General features: G+C 32.4%; 1 protein-coding gene across 5 annotated transcripts in view; it reads right to left on the bottom strand.

Moving 5' to 3' along the window:
* Nucleotides 1–20,908, bottom strand: part of LOC132751936 (polycystin-1-like) — an 81,294-nt gene that overhangs the window by 25,548 nt on the left and 34,838 nt on the right. For 2 of the 5 annotated variants that reach the window (XM_060742155.1, XM_060742156.1), the window contains exons 12-23: nucleotides 20,262–20,333; nucleotides 19,613–19,681; nucleotides 18,995–19,158; nucleotides 18,537–18,677; nucleotides 13,988–14,149; nucleotides 12,421–12,567; nucleotides 11,846–11,971; nucleotides 6,823–6,903; nucleotides 2,493–3,152; nucleotides 1,747–1,911; nucleotides 769–963; nucleotides 222–423 (exon numbers count right to left, since the gene is read on the bottom strand). In XM_060742155.1, coding sequence (XP_060598138.1) covers nucleotides 222–423; nucleotides 769–963; nucleotides 1,747–1,911; nucleotides 2,493–3,152; nucleotides 6,823–6,903; nucleotides 11,846–11,971; nucleotides 12,421–12,567; nucleotides 13,988–14,149; nucleotides 18,537–18,677; nucleotides 18,995–19,158; nucleotides 19,613–19,681; nucleotides 20,262–20,333 — 2,184 coding nt within the window. Of the gene's footprint in view, nucleotides 1–221; nucleotides 424–768; nucleotides 964–1,746; nucleotides 1,912–2,492; nucleotides 3,153–6,822; nucleotides 6,904–10,973; nucleotides 11,052–11,845; nucleotides 11,972–12,420; nucleotides 12,568–13,987; nucleotides 14,150–18,536; nucleotides 18,678–18,994; nucleotides 19,159–19,612; nucleotides 19,682–20,261; nucleotides 20,334–20,908 lie in introns of all 5 variants that reach the window. The other 3 variants (XM_060742157.1, XM_060742158.1, XM_060742159.1) reach the window with 3 other exon arrangements.

Raw genomic sequence — 20,908 nt, 5'->3', positions numbered from 1 at the left:
ACCAGTGCAGACCAAGATCAACCTGCACCTCCATACCTTCTGATCATAGTCTGCAATGTGCGCTTATTCAGTCAGTACATATTTTGAATTTTTCCCTAAAAATGATGAATATGTATCCAGACTGAATAATGGAAATATACATTTATGATATTAAGCATGGTAAGGTTTAACAGGTGACAGTATTAGATATGAGCCTGCTAGAACTATATATATATATATACCTCACACTGTGGCTTGTGAGCAGAGATGTCACTTTGGATTGCACGGCTGCGTCTGTGACATTAGTCAACCAGCCGCCAAAATAACTTGCGCAATATTGATTAGCAGCGTTCCAATTTTTAGCGGAGACTGATTCTGTACTAGCAAGTACATAACAATAGTCATTACTCAATAGATCTCCACCTTTAGGACAATCTACAGGATCTGAAAACAATAAAAATGTTATTGAAAATAATTGTTTTTAATTGTTTTGTTTTTTTTATTGATAGAGTATGATAATAATTTGGAACATTAATATTCTTCTTATACATGTACTATACCTCAAAGACAACTTTAAAAGTAAAGCATTAAATTAATACATCTCTTATGGTTAGATAATATTATAATTTAATACTTGCAGTTGTAGAATTTGGTATGTTTTACACATACTGATGTTGAGATTAGTAGTTATTCTGGTTGAAAAAAAATCACATTTAAGATAATTATATTTAACACTAACTAAATTTTACAATTTGCAATAAGAAATGAGTACATGTGATGATAACTTACCTGACATACAGACATATTTGGTTGACGTAGTGCAGGAAATGCTGGTCAGTGTACTAGAACTTCCGACTAACGCGACACAATCTCCGTTTGTTGAGCTGACCAGATCATCATCAAAGAAAACAGTTTTAGAGCCATCTGACCATTGCCATACTCCACCTGCTCTCTCAGCACCAATTAACAGAGTTTCTGAACTTGCTGCAACAAATATAGGAAATTTCATCATAAGCTCTATTTTGACAATTACTAGCTGACACAGTGAGCTTATTTACAACATTTCTAGACTTTATTTCTGTACTGGTGTTTTATATATAAGAATTTATAATGGTTTGTCTGTCTGTATTCAAGACTAAATAGGGTTTATTTACACTTTCAGGCACAGAAAGTAACTTTTGCAATTGAGCAAAGACCCTGACATGTAAACAGTCATGCCCTTACAGGGGTTTTTCTAGTTTGTTTAAACATATTTAAGCCGCGCCATGACAAAACAGACATAATGCGTTTGCGACCAGCATGGATCTAGACCAGCCTGCTCATCTGCAAAGTCTGATCAGGATCTATGCTGTTCGCTTACAAACCCTATTACAAGTAGAGAAACTTATAGCGAACAGCATGGATCCTGATTAGACTGCGCGGATGCGCAGGCTGGTCTGGATCCATGCTGGTCGCAAACCCATAATGTTGGTTTTGTCATGGTGGGGCTCATTTATCTAAGCTCGATTGTGAAACAAGTTCTAGCAACTTAGATCTATCACTTCTGAGTGTGCTTTCTGGAACTAAACAAAACATATGAGAAAACATAATCTTGATCACTTGAGAAAGGTTCAGACCCATGATCCCTGGAATGGATGTCAAGACAACTTAACCACTAAGCCAATGATCCCCTTAAAGGGTTAATTTTGAAGCCTGTAGTGGTCATAATTTACCTCTGAGAATTAAACAAATAATTGGGTCTAAACCTAAATTTAGTTTTAAACTTACCACTGAGTGCAGTAACAATCTCTGTTAATTCCTGCATAAAGCTGATCTTCAAAAGTGAGCCGTCTGCAGCACATGTTGTCTTTGCAGTACTGTATGATGTTGGAGAGGTCATGAGTTTGATACACTTGTTTCTGTGTTGTGTCCAGCCTGGCTTACAACTCTTCCCTGTTACAAAGAAAATCACAATGATAAAAGCAATAATTTAGTATTATCTGTCTAAAATAAAAGAAAAGTGTTGTAGAATAATGTGTGATCTGTTATCAAACTATCAAATCTAGCCCTGAAGTCATTTCATTCACTTGAATAAAATAAGTTCTTGTATATCAGACAGGATTTTCTACTATTTAACTCCCCCCCCCCCACCCCTGTGTTTGACAATCTGTGTCCTTGAAATGACCTCATTCCTGTGACCTTTTTATGAATGAAGTGTGTGCTTAGGATGATGTCATTTTGTTGTCATAAATCAAGTTGTAAATTCATATACTTCACTGAGAAAGATGTGCCAGATGAAGATATATATATAATAATTTTCGTATTTTCTCTCAGAAATATGATTTATATGTAATTTATGCAAGAATATGAATAAAAAACCTGCAGTTTTCACAGATGAGAATATCTAGCGCTCTAGAAACTGTTATGCAGAAACTCTGCGGAGTTCTCTTACCGCTGTAAACAGTTACCCTTGTGTAAAATTATTATATTCTCATACAACAAAATGGTCTTCAGATTCTTTACTATATACTTACGTTTTGTAACTGTGCCACCATATGTCTTTGACCACCTGTAATCTATATCATAACCCATGGAGAAAGTTGCGCTAAAACTGCTACTCAAGTTGCTGGAGACATCTGCCAGTGTAATGGCTGTCATATAGGTTGTGAGATTTACTGCTGGTACTTGTACACGAATAGGTAACGAAGCATCCTCACAAACGTTTCTAGTCGCGGCACACGCACTGACCGTTAACCAGAACAAGCCGGAATGTGTGTATGTATGCTGGGTGGTAACACTTGATGCATTCACTGTTTTTATTGTCTGGGAGTCACCAAACCTTAAATTGATCTGATCGATTGCTGTTAAGGAAGTTGTTACCGATACTTCGTGAGATTTTCCTTCAACAAGGCGCGGAATATGGGACATTCTGATGCCTGCTTCAGCAAGTGTTGTTATCGGCCCAAGATATGACCTTGATGAACATTGATCGCTTATTTTTGGACAGCATGACTTGGATGTAGTTGTATTCCCGCAAATACAAATGTTTGATCCTTCTACAAGGTAATATCTCACATTCTCCACAAAACAGTAATTCTTGCATTCTTCCTCCGTGCTAACAATGTTTACTTTGTCAAACACAACTTCCACACTGGAGGTGTTATCCGGATAACATGAGTAAAATCCACTTGGTCCTGAAAATTAGATAAAGAAATAAAATTAATTATTTTGATACAAATCTTGTTAATATGAGTTTTGAAACTTTTTTCTCTTTTGACTTTTTATGTTTTTTTAGTGTTTTTTTTGTTATAAAAATATGAAGTTTAACTTTTGAATTACAATATCAGATTGAACAGCATTTTCTGGTTTTTTTTCAAGTAAATCATTAATCACACTCTAAAATAATGTTTACACTAAATTTAAGTCTTTATCTTTTAGCTATAATCAGGTATACATTTTGTTAAAGAAATGAAAACTAGTTATCTCAAGTTGTATAGAGTAACAAATGATCTAACTGAACTTTTCTGCAGTTCTTAAGACAAAATAACCTCTGTTTCAAAAATAAACAGAAAACCAGGCTGCTTCCTAGTAAAAAAAAAAAATCAACAACAAAATTGTCTATAGATATATATAGAAGTGTCAATGCTGTGCAATAACTACTGCCTAAACGTCTTGCCTTGCCAGCGTGCTCTCCCTTCACCATGCTTCCGTATTCCTAACTTTTCAAATCTATAACTCCTACCATGCTTAATATCTTAAATGGACTTGTCCATCTTTCACTTTGGACAAACCCATTTATTACTTTTAGGGAAAAACGTCAAAATATGCACCATCTGAAAAGTGTACATTGCAGACCATGATCAGACAACATGGATTAGACAATTGATCTTGGTCTGCAAGGATAGCTTAAGGTAGTGGTTAAAAGAAATCCTAATATTTTCAAAAGCTAATAAAATCATGAGCAATTTTAGACAACAATATAATAAATGTATGTTGTTTGATTATTATATAACTGAATGTATCTATACACATTTCTAGCCCTGATATATACTATAACGTCACTGAACATTAAGTATCACCCTAGCTTTGGGGTATATATATAATTATGTATAACATGCTACAAAGTTCATAAAATATCTACATGCTGTACATCAAATATGCTAACCTAACAGATGACATGGTGCCCTCATAATAGAAATCAAATTTATGTATTCTGACATTCTTTACAAGACATTGATTATGCTTTACATAATTATATAGGAAATATATTATTGACTACTACATGCATTTTTTTTTCTGAAATAAGAAATTGAATATGTCATCTTAAATAGGACATGTTATAATTATTCTGTCTGAACATGGAACATGGTATGAGCTGTCGTAATTAAGAAAGGTGGTGTACATGCTGTCCCAATTAACATAGGACATCTGACATATGATCCTAACATAGTATAAGACAGAGGATAGAGGCTGTCCTAACATAGATGATACATGCTGTCCTAACATAGGGATACAGGCTGTCCTAACATAGGGATACAGGCTGTCCTAACATAGGGATACAGGCTGTCCTAACATAGGGATACAGGCTGTCCTAACATAGGGGATACAGGCTGTCCTAAGATAGGGATAAAGGCTGTCCTAACATAGGGATACAGGCTGTCCTAACATAGGGGATACAGGCTGTCCTAACATAGGGATACAGGCTGTCCTAACATAGGGATACAGGCTGTCCTAACATATGGATACAGGCTGTCCTAACATATGGATACAGGCTGTCCTAACATAGGTGATACAGGCTGTCCTAACATAGGGGATACAGGTTGTCCTAACATAGGGGATACAGGCTGTCCTAACATAGGTGATACAGGCTGTCCTAACATAGGGGATACAGGCTGTCCTAACATAGGGGATACAGGCTGTCCTAACATAGGGGATACAGGCTGTCCTAACATAGAGATACAGGCTGTCCTAACATAGATGATACAGGATGTCCTAAAATAGGGAATACAGGCTGTCCTAACATAGGGGATACAGGCTTTCCTATCAAAGGGGATACAGATTGTCCTAACATAGGGGATACAGGCTGTCCTTACTAAGGGGATACAGGCTGTCCTAACATAGGTTATACAGGCTGTCCTGACATGAATGATACTGGCTGTCCTGACATAGATGATACAGGCTGTCCTAACATAGGGATACAGGCTGTCCTAACATAGGGGATACAGGTTGTCACGACAAAACCAAATTGTATGTAAGATTATTATTCTACCAAATTATAACTATTGGACAAACAAAGAAATCACTATATAATTACGTCTGTCTGAATATGTCAGTCCGAAATGAATAAATCAACCCTTTTGAAAAGACCATAAATGATTTGCATGCAAGTGAAATAAAAATCTTTGAGATCATAACTACATTGATATAATTTTACAACAATAATATTACAACCATGCAATAAATACCCTTAAACCATTCAATGACTCTGATATCTAACATGAAGCAAAATCAATAATCAATTATTTATTTCTTTTTTTTCCCTTTTATTATAATGTGAAACATTCTCCTTTAAGCATTTGGCACATTTAATTTTACAATAATATAACATCAATAGTTTTTCTTTTGCCTATTAATCATTTTCTTTAGGTAATAATTTGTAACCAAAGGCATTTTTGTTTACTTACAGTATTAATTTTTGCTTTCTTATGGTATTTTTGTTTACTTATGGCAATTTGTTTACTTTTAAAAGAATTGAAAATGTTAAATGAGCATTTATATCATGTTTTCTGTGAGTTATGTTTACAACATTTCAGGCACATGTTTATATTAGTTAACAAAAGCATTTCCTGAATAAATAAAACTATATTTGAGCCGCGTCATGACAAAACCAACATAGTGCATTTGCGACCAGCATGGATCCAGACTATGCATCCATGCAGTCTGATCAGGATCCATGCTGTTCGCTTAAAAACCGTATAACAAGTAGAGAAACTGATAGCGAACAGCATGGGTCCTGATCAGACTGCGCGGATGCGCATACTGGTCGCAAACACATTACGTTGGTTTTATCATGGCGCGGCTCATATTTTCTGATTTATTTACAAAACTAATTCACATCAATGTGGTGCAACACAAAACTTTCAATACTCCATGAACTTTGGAGAACAGTTTTGTGACGGACCCTAGATTTGTGTCAGAAAATAAACCTTCGACAGAAAGAGGAAAATAACAACCAGAATAGAGCAGTACACTAGCAGGGATCAATCGTGTTTAATTCCACAAAAAGGTTGTAATTCTAATTAGCTAAGAGATCTGAATTACTACCCTTTTGGTTTTCAACTAGCATAATTATACTTTCCAAAGTAGGATGCTTGGATTATTTAACTTAATACACTTTATCCTCATGAAAACACAAAATAACAGCTCTTGCAAACAATTAAATTTATAAATACCGTATTGTTTCCATTTAATGCCCCCCCCCCCCTCCCCCCACCTCCACATTTTGTAGAAGAAAAAAATCTTAATTTATAAATTAATAATCAATAATGAAAGAGCAATCCTATATTATATAATAGATCATAATAATAAATAATGATTTTTTTATTATTGAATTGTATCTTTAATAAACATATTTTAAAACACATTATTATAGTTCTGATTAGCTTTTGAAAAAATGCAATGCCCAGGGTGCGGGGGGGGGGGGGAGGGGGCATTAAATAGAAACAATACGATCATAGTCTATTTAGTCTATTTATTGCATCTATGTATTTTTTATATTCATAAAAATAAACTGTACAATCTAAAACTTTTCTTTCTTTTTTTGCAAGACTTTATGTTTTCATGGCGGAGTTTAAGAATACTTACGACAATTATGCAGTGCGATACCGTGATTTTTACAGTAAGTTTTCAACACATGAGAATCCCTTTTGTGGCGGCCATTATCAGCTAATAGGTTAAAAATGTATGGTTTGTTAGTTACGACATGTGATATAGAAATGAGAGGTTAGTCAGGACGGATCAAGGGCTCAAAACGCAATAAATCTTAAAAACAAAATACATCAGTGTTGCCATGACAACTTATACTGATATTACTTTTAAATTACATTTTTAATTAGAATTTTAAACAAAGACTCTTTAATATTTCAAAATGCCAAAAAAAAAAAATAAAAAAAATGAGCATAATAATTATTATGCTTGAACAAAATTACAAAATCAATAAAAACCAAAAACAAGATTGCATTTGAGAAAAATGCTATGCCACCACATGGTTCAAATTTCATAGCTGTACATCAAAGGACAAGAAAGTAAGTCACATCATCAAAATCTAGGTCAAAGTTCAATTTTACAACTAAAACTGTGCACATGGTCAAAATGTCATTGCTGTACATCAAAGGACAAGAAAGTAGGTCACTGTCCCCTTGGGCAAGGCATAATTTTGACCCAAGGGTTTAATTACAATCTTGATACAGGTCCACCAAACAACATTTCAAGTCAAAAATCTAAGCTATAGCTTTCTCCCATTCAGAAAACATTTGTTTTATTTTCTGTTTTTACTACGTGTACATAATGAGAATCACTGCCCCTGGGCAGGGCCAATTTTTGACATTTGAACAACTTTGGTAGAGGACCTATAGATGATATTATATATCAAACATCAAAGCTCTATGCCTTGAACCTTCAGACAAAATTTTTTTTTTCACTATATGTACATAATGACAATCAATGACCCCCGGGGCGGAACCAATTTTGACCCCAGGGCTATAATTTGAACAATCTTGCTAGAGGTTCACTACATAATGTTTCATGCAAAATATCTTAACTCTATCCTTTGTCAATTTAGAGAAGATGATTTTTTAAGTTTTAACTATATACATATAAGATAAACCTATGGCTCCCAGGGGCGGGGCTAATTTTGACACAAGAGGCAAAATTTGATCATCTTTGGTAGAGTACCTTTAGATGATATTATTTAACAAATATTTAAGCTCTAAGCCATGTACCTTCAGACAATAAGATTTTTTTATTTTTTACTATATGTATATATTGAAATCAATGACCCCCAGGGCTGGGGTAATTTTGACCCCAGGGCTATAATTTGAACAATCTTGCTAGAGGTTTACAACACAATGTTTCATGCAGAATATCTAACCTCTAGCATTTGTCAATTGCTAGAAGAATTTTTTTTAAGTTTTTACTATATACATATAAGGAAGACCAATGACCCCTGGGATGGGGTTGATTTTGACCCCAGGGCTATAATTTGAACAATCTGGGTAGAGGTCTACCAGACAATGCCTTATGCAAAATATCTAAGCTCTAGGCCTTTTGGGTCTTTACAATAAGGTGTTTTTAGTTTTTACTATATGTGCATATAGCGAAAATCAATGACCCTGGGGCGGGGCCGATTTTGACCCAAGGGCTATAATTTGAACAATCTTGGTAAGGGTCTACCAGATGATGCCTTATGCAAAATATCTAAGCTCTAGGCCTTTTGGGTTTTTACAAGAAGGTATTTTAAGTTTTAACTGTATGTCCATAGTGAAAATCAATGACCCCCGGGGCGGGGCCAATTTTGACCCCAGGGCTATAATTTGAACAATCTTGTTAGAGGTCTACCAGACAATGCCTTATGCAAAATATCTAAGCTCTTGGCCTTTTGGGTCTTTACAAGAAGATTTTTTAAATTTATTCTTATAATTCCTTTTGGTTGCCATGGCAACCAGATTTCTGCATGGAATGAAATTCTTTGAACAACTTTGGAAGCCCTTCACCCAAGGAACAATCCTGCCAAGTATGGTTGAAATTGGACAAGTGGTTTTTCACAAGAAGATTTTTTAAGTTCACTATATAATCTATATAACACACACACACACAAACAAACAAACAAACACACACACACACTAACACACAGGTGAATCGCTATATGCCACCGCATCGTAGATGCTGCGGTGGCATAAAAAAAAATATTCCAATACTGCGAAGGTAAAACTGAAATGTAATGAAATGCAGCTATATTGAAAATATGGATTGCTGCTATAAGTTATACTAATGACTGTTTAAATTTAATATTTTGATATTGAAATTAATAATGGACAGTATTCATAGAATGTCCAGTCCATTTCAAAAGTTAAGTAGGCTACAGGTTAATGAACAAAGACATCAAGTTATTATAGTGTTGCAGTGAACTCTCAACACAAGTGTGCAAAGTAGAAGGTCAGGCATAATAAAAGTGGGGTCCTTAAAATAAAAATACTTGTATCATTACTATAGAAAATTCATCATTTGGAATAAAAAAAACTATGAATTGTGATTCTACATATAGATACAAACATTAACAAAAAGCATCAAACAGACACTTAACAAACAACATTACATTTTTGTGCTGTAACCAACAAAAACAAAATAAACATTCAGTGTACATGCAGTATTAATCTCCTTACAAAAATAGTCAGAATTAAAATGCTTTCTTGAAAAACAAACTTATCAATAATGGATAGGCAGTAATGTTGAGAGAACAGCTGAGTTATGACTTTATCAAATGATAAAAAAACTGCTGAGTCATGACTTTATCAAATGGGAAAACTGCTGAGTTATGAATTTATCAAATGGGAAAACTGCTGATTCATGAATTTATCAAATGGGAAAATGCTGAGTTATGATTTTATCAAATGGAAAACTTCTGAGTCATGACTTTATCAAATGGGAAAACTGCTGAGTCATGACTTTATTAAATGGGAAAACTGCTGATTCAAGACTTTATCAAATGAGAAAACTGCTGAGTCATGACTTTATCAAATGGGAAAACTGCTGAGTCATGACTTTATCAAATGGGAAAACTGCTGATTCATGACTTTATCAAATGGGAAAACTGCTGAGTCATGAGTTTATCAAATGGGAAAACTGCTGAGTCATGACTTTATCAAATGGGAAAACTACTGAGTCATGACTTTATCAAATAGGAAAACTGTTGAGTCATGACTTTATCAAATAGGAAAACTGTTGAGTTATGACTTTATCAAATGGGAAAACTGCTAAGTATGAAATAAAAGTCGAATCTAAAGATTTTTTACATTATCATTAAAGGGTTGGGAAAACATCTCTTTTATAATTCAATCAAATAGATAGGAAAATAGCTTATTCATGACTTTATCAAATGAACAGGAAAACAGCTGAGTCATGGTCCTATTTTATCAAATGGTTGGGAAAACAACTGATTTATAAATTTATCAAATATTAATTTGTAAACTTTAAAGAAAGCAATTTAAAATAAATATATCAATGTGCGGTTGGCCTTTTCTATTAAGCTATCTAACATCAACTGCTTAAATAAAATCTGTTAACACATATATACTAAAATTCCTAATATAGTTTTATTTAAAACTACAAAAAACTAAATAAGTAGAAAAGACAGGCACAATATTTGTGTTTACTGCTCTTAATCACCTGTTTCTACTATGTAATAATTTTCAATTTCTGCAAAACAATAAAAAACATGGAAATGTTTTAACATTACCCAAATGCTTTTGAATTGTACATAAATTTGCAAATACCATTATCAATTTTTTTCTCTTATTTTGAAATTGTCTGTATCATAAGAATGTTGCTTTAGCTTTTAGAAAAAATAATAAAGGGGTCACTATTTGGTTTGTACAGCTTGTTAATTTTTTTCATCAAAAATTATTTTGCCTGTGAAATGTGGGGATTTCATGAACTAAGGTTCATGACTAGTTCTTTGATGTTGATTTATTTCTAACCTGACCATTGTCTTTTAAGTATAAGTACATACACAAGCTCCCATTAACATGTAAAAACTTATTGCTAAACAAAATTGTTAAGGATCCTTACACCAACGAAAATTGTGTGCTGTCAAATGACTTCTTTCACCATTAATTTTATGGGAGACAAAATAATTGTTCTCATTGTGCACATTACCCAAAAATTAAGTGAACCATTCCTTAACCAACAAAAAACAATAACGAAAAAAAATTCCAAAAACCCCAGGTACGTATTTTCACCTGCGAGTATTGCGGCCGTTTGATTGGTGGAACGTTTGCCTCGTGACTGAATCACCTCAATAAATGTGTCTATTGTATCTGTATAGATTATTATATTATAATACAATAAAAATATTGTCAGCAAATTTTCAAATCATTTGCACCTGTAGTCAGTTCAGAATATAGATCTTAAAATTGTACATTTTTCTAAGACAGAAGTTTAATATGTATAAGATGGTGGGATACAGAAAATAAGAATTGAAAAAAGAATTGGTTTTAAAGTTAAACATTCTTCTGAATGTAAAAGATATAAATATTGAACTTCCTGTGGTGGATTTTAAACAAGCAATCTTGTAAGAATATAAGAATATATATATATACACATACTTAACATTATTTTGAATAATCTCTTTATTTAGTTGTGAAATCAAGATTATTTTGTGATCAGATTTTTTTTGCATGGATTTTTTTTTAATTAATTGGAAAATGAATCCAAAATGTTTATAACAAAAATAAAGATTCTTGAAGATCTTCTTTTTGTATTAGCTCAGTTTTGTGGTCACAAAATTAAATAATTTCACAAAAATTTGTGACAAAAAGAAAAAAACATTTTCCCGTTTATATCAATAAATTAAAAATGAGAAATAAATAAAACAGTGTTAGATATTAAGCATTTAAAGTGCATACTATCAACAAATAAAATACACAAATAAAAAATATATAAATCATTCTCTGGTTCAGAATAAAAATGGTTATAACTAAAAAAAATTTAAGCATCAAGTTACGACAACATTGCTAAAAACAATAAATATATAAAAAAAGAAAGAAAAAAAAACAACAAACAAACTTATATATGTTATAGAATATTGTTAAAAAGCCGTACTGATACTGACCTTTGCATTGACCTATATTGGTGAAATCATAGTAACCAGGCATGCATGAACAAGCACTGTTTGTACACTCGGAGTTGGCAGGGCCGCACTGGTAACTCTGGTTACAACTAGAGTACAGGGCAAGTACTGAAAAAAAACACACAAAAAAACATGATTTAAGCCGCGTCATGACAAAACCAACATAATGGGTTTGAGACCAGCATGAATCCAGACCAGTCTGATCAGGATCCATGCTGTTCGCTATCAGTTTCTCTACTAGTAATAGGGTTGGGAAGCGAACAGTATGGATCCTGATCAGACTGTGCGGATGCGCAGGCTGGTCTAGATCCATGCTGGTCGCAAACCCATTATGTTGGTTTTGTCATGGCACAGCTCATTTCTTTTTGGCATCATTTACAAGCATTCATTTACCCTACCCACCATATTATTAATGTAAATACAAAATGTATGCACAAAATCACATTGCATCCACAATGAAAATTTCATTAAGAGTTCCAGTTATCAAGAAAATTTGAAAAATTGAATAAGACATTAGATATTTCTAATTCTTGTCTTTATTAAAACATGTGACAAACCTTGAAGACAATCTCCACCAATGTTTAATGTACCATCGTTGTCATAGTAACCAGTCTGACACTCACAAGTGTCACTTGTTCCGCACAATGAGTAATCTGGCCGACACATGTTGTTTATACTTGTACATGGCTGTCCTAGTTCAACCTCTGAAAAATGGAAAACAAACAACAGTAAGTTTTTGAAATCAAAATATTTTTGTTCTTAACTTTAAAGCGTGAAAACAAATATTAGGAAGAAAAAGATATCAAATGCTAATTTTAACTTAAACATTACTCTTTCTATAAATAAATTGATACTTGAAAAAATAAAAATATTTCAGCTTTCTTTAAATTAAATACCAGTTTATTAAAATCTAAAAGAAAATGAATTTTTTGATAATTGTAAGATTAAAAAAAAAACCAACATATTAAGTTACAAAAACAACAAAAACAATTTCTGAATGATATATAATTTCATGTTTCATTTGTTTCATGTTTCTTTTGAATAATTGGATGTTAAAGAGTTATCAGTTAAAAATAATTTCATGAACATTAACCTAAACAAATTTCATATCTTATATTAAACTTATAAAATTCTAAAGAACAAAAATTATTTAGCTTATTTTGTATCAGATGTAAAAGAATATATCAATAAAGAATAATTTAATGAACAAACCTAAACTTATTTCATATCTTATTTGCAAACTAATAGAATTTTATAGAACAACATTAGCTTATTTCAATCTGAAAATCAAAGAACAAGGTTATCTACAGGCACACCACACAGATTTCTATCTAACAAAGGCCTCTCCATTAACTTTCCCAGTTTTAAGAAAGTCCTTAATACTTAATTTATCATTATATACATTTTTTCTAAAATATTTTTGTCAACAATTACACTAAATGGCTAATTCTACTGTCTATACCAGATAATGTTTTGCCCAACATTATAAACACTAAGACAAGAGAGATAGGATGGGACTACTGAGATATAGAAATGGCGAACAATTTTCCCATGAGTCAAAAAAAACTTTAATTTTAAGGAAATTCTGTTAATTTAAGTAAATCTTAATATGCAAATACCATGAAAAAGTTTAATTTCGTATTCTTTTTTATCAAAATATTTAACCTAAATCAAAATACATTCAACAACGCGATTCTTTTAGTGATATATAAATAGATGCAAAATGTATTCTTTTTTTTTATCAATATATGATTGTATTAGCAATCATTAATAACTACATTTGATTAATATTTTGTTCAGAAAATGCTTCAATAAAAATTTTCCATAAGGAAAAATATATGCTCAAGGACAAAATGTCACAAATACTGAGAGTTTAACTTTAAAGAAAATTTAAATACCTAGTATGTTGAATAGACATCAAAATTGTTATACATTATTAAACAGCACACCATCAAACATATTATCAACTACACTGAGGGGATTCTAATATTCTCCAACCAATACCAGCACTCAACTGTCAATAACCACAGTATTTGTAGTCAGATTAAAGGCAAGTCAAGAACAGCATACTATAAAGTGAGTTGGTTGGGGTAAGCTATAACACACGGACACACGCGGACTTACTGAGCCTACATGTACCGCCCACATACTGCGGATTATCATCATAATATGCAGATTCACACAGACAATATGTGTTGGCAGAAGACGGACTTTTGACGGCACATTCTACATGAGAGCCCATACATGCGGTATCCATCCCGGGACACTCATGATCTAAATCTACCTCTGTAAATAATTTCCATATATTATAGATTGTTATATAACACTGCACGCTTGTAACATCACTTTTCATTGGATAATCATAACATTTATATAAGCTATAAAATATAAATGCAAAGTATAGATTATGCGATATAAAGTTTACATAAATATGTGAATATATATATGTATGTGCAAAGAAAAAGAAGTAAAAATAATACCTGTTTTTAAATAATTTATATCATTACAATACTGCACATTTGTAATGTTAATTTTCATTGGCTTGTCATAATGATTATATTATCTATAATCAAAGCACTGAATGTACTGATGGGGAGGCTATGAGAGAATGTTTCAGACTTATAGTTTCTTTTCTTTTTGCTTAAAATATGCTACCAAAATAAAAAGATATGCACATTGCGCTATTTATCCTTACTGTTGTGTTCAACCATTCATATATATGGTTAATGAGGTTGACTATTCATTTTGTTAATATTCCAGAACATTTAATTAAGGTCTACATTCGGACTGTTAATCATGCAAATTTTGAAAAACCTAAACTGTCAATAATAAATGACATACCAGCAAGTATGACGACTGTTCATTATCAGATAACAATAACATTTTACAACTGACGGTTCCTTATCAAAATATTCTAGGACTGTTCATCATAAATATTTTATGTCATTTTAATATTATTGAATGATAATAACAACTGCAGTGATGCAACATTTTTATTGAACATAAAAATTATACACGTTTAGATGTACCATAATTGAGATCAATAAGATACTGTCTTGTGATGAGTATTAACATTCATGCTCTACGGACAGAAGGTTGTCTTCTTCAGAAGCAAATCTCGAATAAAATCACGTTTCAGAAAATTAATCCCATTTCATTACTGACGGCGTCGGATAATATTAAAGCTAAATATTTCTTGAAAAAATACATCTCTGCAAAGCTTATTCAAAACTGAATCAACCTAAGTGAAAATTGATCAGGAAGTTATATCTTCTTTTTTTACCGCCAACACTCAACACTCAACCAACTTATGGTAGTTAATCGATAGATTCTACGTGTATTTTTAAACCTCACTAGCTTGAAATATATACTGCGGAAAATCTGTTGTTAACAGGGTGTGCGGTTATTACGTAGGGTTTTCCCTGTCGACCATTTCCCGCAAATAGATGAGAACATCGAAGCCGTCAGTGCTATGAATGGTGTTATAAATGGCGTGTTTTGGAAGTTTTTGTTGAAACTTCTCCAAATACCTCCAGAGGCGTGCACGTCGCGGAGAAGGCACACGGAAGGTCATAGTCAAGTCATCATAAGTACCAGAGGTGATTGGTTGACCTGTCGTGGACTTACTCTGGAGGTTTGGCGCTAATAGATGCCGTTTTTGTTGTCGTCAGTCAGAAAGTTGATGCCTTGACGGTATTGTCGTCTCCTTTACCACCAAAGAACGAAGAATGGGCTTCCAGGAAGAATCTGCTTGAAAAAGACGTCCCAGATGCTATAATCTCGGACATATGGTTATTCCGGCGCCGAGTATAAATAAACTTAAAACACACACACTTTTGTTGAAAACAAAACAACATCACATTTTCTGTAGTAATTTTTCAAGTGTTGTAAAATGAATAAGAAATTCCTCTTATGCCGCCCATTATTTTTAGAACACAACCATAAAAGTTCTTTTTTTTTATTTTTCAAATAAACATTTATCACTTCAGCGCGAGCAAATATCGGTTTCAAATTAAAGTTTCGTAAGATATGTTAATGACTTCCCGATGCTCGACTGTAAGTAATTTGTATATGTATGCGGTTTTTTTTGTTTTTGTTTTTTTTGTTTTTGTTTTTTAATTAAAGCTTCTTATTCTTTAATATTTTTTATGTATCTCATAATCTGTATTGAAAATTTGAATTTTATTACAAATGGACTATCAAATTATGATGTATGCCCTAGAATTGAATAAACTTTCTAATTACACAATACGGGGTCATACTGATCTTGCGTCTTTCTCTGAAATACTTATTTCCTTGTTAAAACATATTTGACCACATATTTCTGTCAATTAACTGTTCACTTTACTTCCGATTTTGTTGTACGGAAACACATGTTTCTATTTGTGTTTTCTAATCAATTCGAATCTATAATCAGTTTAATGGGATCACCACCGGGTAAACGACTACTAGGTACTTTGGTCATGTTTTTTACCACAAATATTTGAATGTTTCTATTGGGATTAAAATGAGCATAGTTAACTAAACAACTGTTTGTATAAATTCCTGACCTGTCTAATTCTAATTATGAGATTAGTGAATATATAAGACTTTCACTACAAAATATTCCTAAACAAAAGAGCACATGTTTAAATTTATTACTATACAAATAAAAGATCAGAGTAGGGATCTGTCAATTACCAAAGATACTTTTATGTTAAAAGTTTGATTAATGAATTATGTAAGATGAAAATATAAGTATTGCTTTTTTTATTTTGCTAATGTAAAATGTAATATTGTGCTGGGATTTTGTCGGAGGTCCTTAGGGGTTTTGTAGTTAAATAGTTTTTTTTCGGCGATAATGGTTAAAGAATAAAATGTTTTTAAACTATATGTTCATCACCATCAGTGAATTTTTAGTTAAATGTATGCAAAATATTTACTAAACAGCTATATGATTTAGCGGTTTATGAGCGTTTTCCGCGTACAGCCTCCTGGGGTGTACAAATAAGTTAGTTTTCCTTAGTTATCACGCAAGCATGATCCATGTCTCTGATGTAAGCGACAGTTTACAATTATTTGTCTTTAAAAAATATTAAGGACTATTAATAGTTTATAACAACAAAAGCACATGCATGATATTGAGAATACGTAGTTGCAACGTTCTAGTTAATGACCCGTCATAAACAGTTGGTCGCTGCGTAGTAATTGGAAAATTGTTATCAAAAATAATAAAGAATATTTGCCACTGAATTAAAGCATTTACTTATAAATTTTCATTTATGCTTTTTGTTAAAAAAATATGGATAAAGTTATTATTTTGAAGGGTTTTCATACCAGAACTATTTAATACAGACGTACGTAATATGCCTAAACCTGATTACCGCGGCAGTATGACGTCACGGAGTAGTGATTTAAACAAAAATCAAGAATTTTTCAGAGAATTATTATCTTTACAAATTGCAGATATGAAATTAAAGAATGAAAATATTTTCATATTGTAAATGTCTGTGATGAGTGATGAGTCAGCTTAGAAAAAATCAAAGTACTATTTTTGACCTGATTACCGTGGCAGTATGACGTCACGGAGTAGTGATTTAAACAAAAATCAAGAATTTTTCAGAGAATTATTATCTTTACAAATTGCAGATATGAAATTAAAGAATGAAAATATTTTCATATTGTAAATGTCTGTGATGAGTGATGAGTCAGCTTAGAAAAAATCAATGTACTATTTTTTGACCTGATTACCGCGGCAGTAAGATTTGACAGACAGTTATTAACATTGGGTCGGCATAGCCTCCCCAAAAACCATTGCTATAGATCAATAAATAAAACTTTTTTCCTGAAAGAAAGGAATTGTGCAGTACTACAAATTTGATATAAAGACATTTAACAGGTTATTTGGTCATGTAAAAACAGTTGCTTGCTATTTAAAGGTGGCTCGGGTTTTAAAAGTCATACAACAGTTCATACATGCGCATATAACCTGTTACAAAATTTTATATCTCATAATCTTTTCTGATGTAAAAATAAGGAAGATTTTGTGACAAACAGTGAAACCTTCACAGAGTGACCCTTTGCAGTGCACTGAGTGACCCTCTACAGAGAAATTACCTCTTTACAGCAACCATATCATTTCTTCCCAAATTTAACCTCTATAGAGTAACAACCTCTCCAGAACAATCAAAATCTTTGAACTCCTAAAGGGGTGTTTCTTTACAGAGGTTAAACTATAATATACTATAATGATTCATCTATCTTATTTACTACTATTATTCTAGCTATCATGTCATTTGTGCAGTACTATATAATATAGTATGATTATACATGTAGTGAAAATGATAGAAAAAAAGTAATCTGTTCCAAATCACTGCAACAACTTGAAAGCTCTTTACACATATATCATCAAAAAATAGTCTTATTATTTTTTGGTTTTTACTTTTCAATAATATGTATAAGGCTTTATCTATTGCCAATGCTTTTAAATAGTTTTAACTAGTATCAACATTTTTTTAAGTGTAGCAATAGGAGAAAAGAACAAAGAGCAAGAAAACAAGCACACAGAAAAAAAAGAAAGAAGAAAAAAATGAATATTTTTTAAATTTTCTTTTTCTGATTTGTTATGACTTTCAAGTTGAGATTTTATCTAAGAATTGGAACAGATTGTATCATAGTGAGGTGACATACTTACTTGCATAACATAGTCCACCGTTTGTTGTATTTAAATTTGTGTCGTAGAAATTGGCCGGACAGATACATTTTGAGTTACTACACTGTGCGTTACGCACTTTACAATCGTAAGTAACTGTGCAGGCTGCACCAAGATTTCCAGCTAAAAATAGAATATTGTTACACATTTTGATTTATGTATTTGATCTGTAGATTCATCCTAAATAAAAAAAAATTCGGGGGGAGGGGGGAGGGGGGGGTGTTGGCACTTAGGCCCCTTGAAAAAGTTGTTTGTGTTAGTCAATTAATCTAATTTTTGAGCAAGGATCCCACTTAGAGATCAAGTTTTTCCAAATCATTCAAGTCATCTACAATGTAGTACATGTACGTTAAAAGATAGGATGAATTTAAAACATTTCTCTAAAATTGGACAGTTATCAAAAAAAATTTTTTTATAATATATACAAAAGTAGCACTTACAGCAGTTGGCGTTATCATAGTCTAAGTTGATATGCTGTTGTAAGGAAGCATCGGTACATAGAATAGCACCTTCATCTATCAGTGAGATACTTGTGGAATATTTTAGAGAAAACAGGAAGTCCCGAATATCACAGCTACATATGAAAGGATTCCCTGACAAATCCCTGTAAACAAAGTGATATCAATGCATTTTTCATAATTGAGCCGCGTCACGACAAAACCAACATAATGGGTTTGCGACCAGCATGGATCCAGACCAGCCTGCGCATCTGCACAGTCTGATCAGGATCCATGCTGTTCGCTTACAAACCCTATAACAAGTAGAAAAACTGATAGCGAACAGCATGGATCCTGATCAGACTGCGCGGATGCGCAGGCTGGTCTGGATCCGTGCTGGTCGCAAACCCATTATGTTGGTTTTGTCGTGGCCCGGCTCATATGTTATAAAAATGAGAAAATCTTCCAACTTAAACAGAATTTAAACATAGGATCTTCAGATTACTGTATCTTAGTTCTACCAACTGAGATATTAAATATAGTACAGGTATATTAGCATATTTCCTATCATAATGATTTAAAACCATGAATTATTTATTGTATATAAGAAGAATAACTTACACTTGAAATGTTGTCTGATGATCAAAAATATCTGTTGGAATTGTTGATAATTGGTTGGCACTAAGAGACCTGTAGAATCAAAATAATATACATGTAGTTGCATATATCAAATGTTTTTGAAGCAATTACTGTTGTGAAACATTATTTTCCAAAAGGATAAGAATTAAATCTTATGTTTTCAGTAACCATATTTTTTTTCTGAAAATTTAAAGATGTATCAATATTATTATTTAATCATGTATTTTGCTAAAGTTGCCTATGATCAAAATTCTGCTGGAATTAGAAGCAATAAGCATCTGCCACCAATTTACAGCCAAGCTTAGACAATAAAGCATGTATATCTGTGCTGTATGACCAGGCTCTATAATACTGGCTGACAAACTTGAAAGCTTGATCAATTCACTTGGGAATGCTTATACTTTAGACTGTACAAAATTGTACCATGGCACAATATAATGAGATGTTTCCTTTACAATCTTATACCACAAATATTTAAACCATCACCAAAAACACTTGATAGACTAGGTAAATACGATTTCCCAAAAGACAGTAAGCTCATCTCAGTAAGCAAGCAAACAAAGTAGTTGAATAATTTTAACTCATTATGTTAAGTTTTCTTTAAAAAAAAGAGAGATTTCTATTGACTTACAGGTCTTGCAAATTTGAATTGTGTTGAAACAAATCTTTGTGAACTGTTGTTTGTGCATTGTTGCCTAGATATCTAAAATAAATAAATAAATAAACAATATAACAATTGCAAAACATCTCCATTTTACACTTACTCCATTACCCCCAACAAGTTATTCCATTACTCAAGACCAGTTACTCAATTACTCCAAGTGACTCTATTACTCTAAATAAATTACTCCATTGCTCCAGACAGACAAGTTACTGCATTATGCCAAATAGATTACTCCATTACTAAAAACAAGTTACCCCATTATTCCAAAGCTACTCCATTACTCCAAACAAATTATTTAAAAACTCCAAACCAGTTATTCCATTACCCCCAAAAAGTGTCTTCATTTCTTCCAACAAGTTACACCAGACAAGTTACTCCATTACACTCTATAAGTTACTCCATTTAACTCACAACAAAATACACCATTTCTCCCAATATCTTAGACATTGCACACAACAAATTACTACATTCACCGTTAATCCATTTAACCATTATAAGTTATTTCATTTATCATGAAATGTTTCTCCACTACTCCCAACAAGTTACAACATTACTTCACAATAAGTTACTCTCATTACTCTGTTACCACTATTACTTATGACTATTACAAATTA

Source organism: Ruditapes philippinarum, unplaced genomic scaffold (genome assembly GCF_026571515.1).
Source record: "Ruditapes philippinarum isolate M1 unplaced genomic scaffold, ASM2657151v2 ctg533_1_1_1_1, whole genome shotgun sequence".
Classification (NCBI taxonomy): domain Eukaryota; kingdom Metazoa; phylum Mollusca; class Bivalvia; order Venerida; family Veneridae; genus Ruditapes; species Ruditapes philippinarum.
Note: the sequence above shows the minus strand (reverse complement) of the source record. Positions and strands in the feature narration are given on the sequence as shown.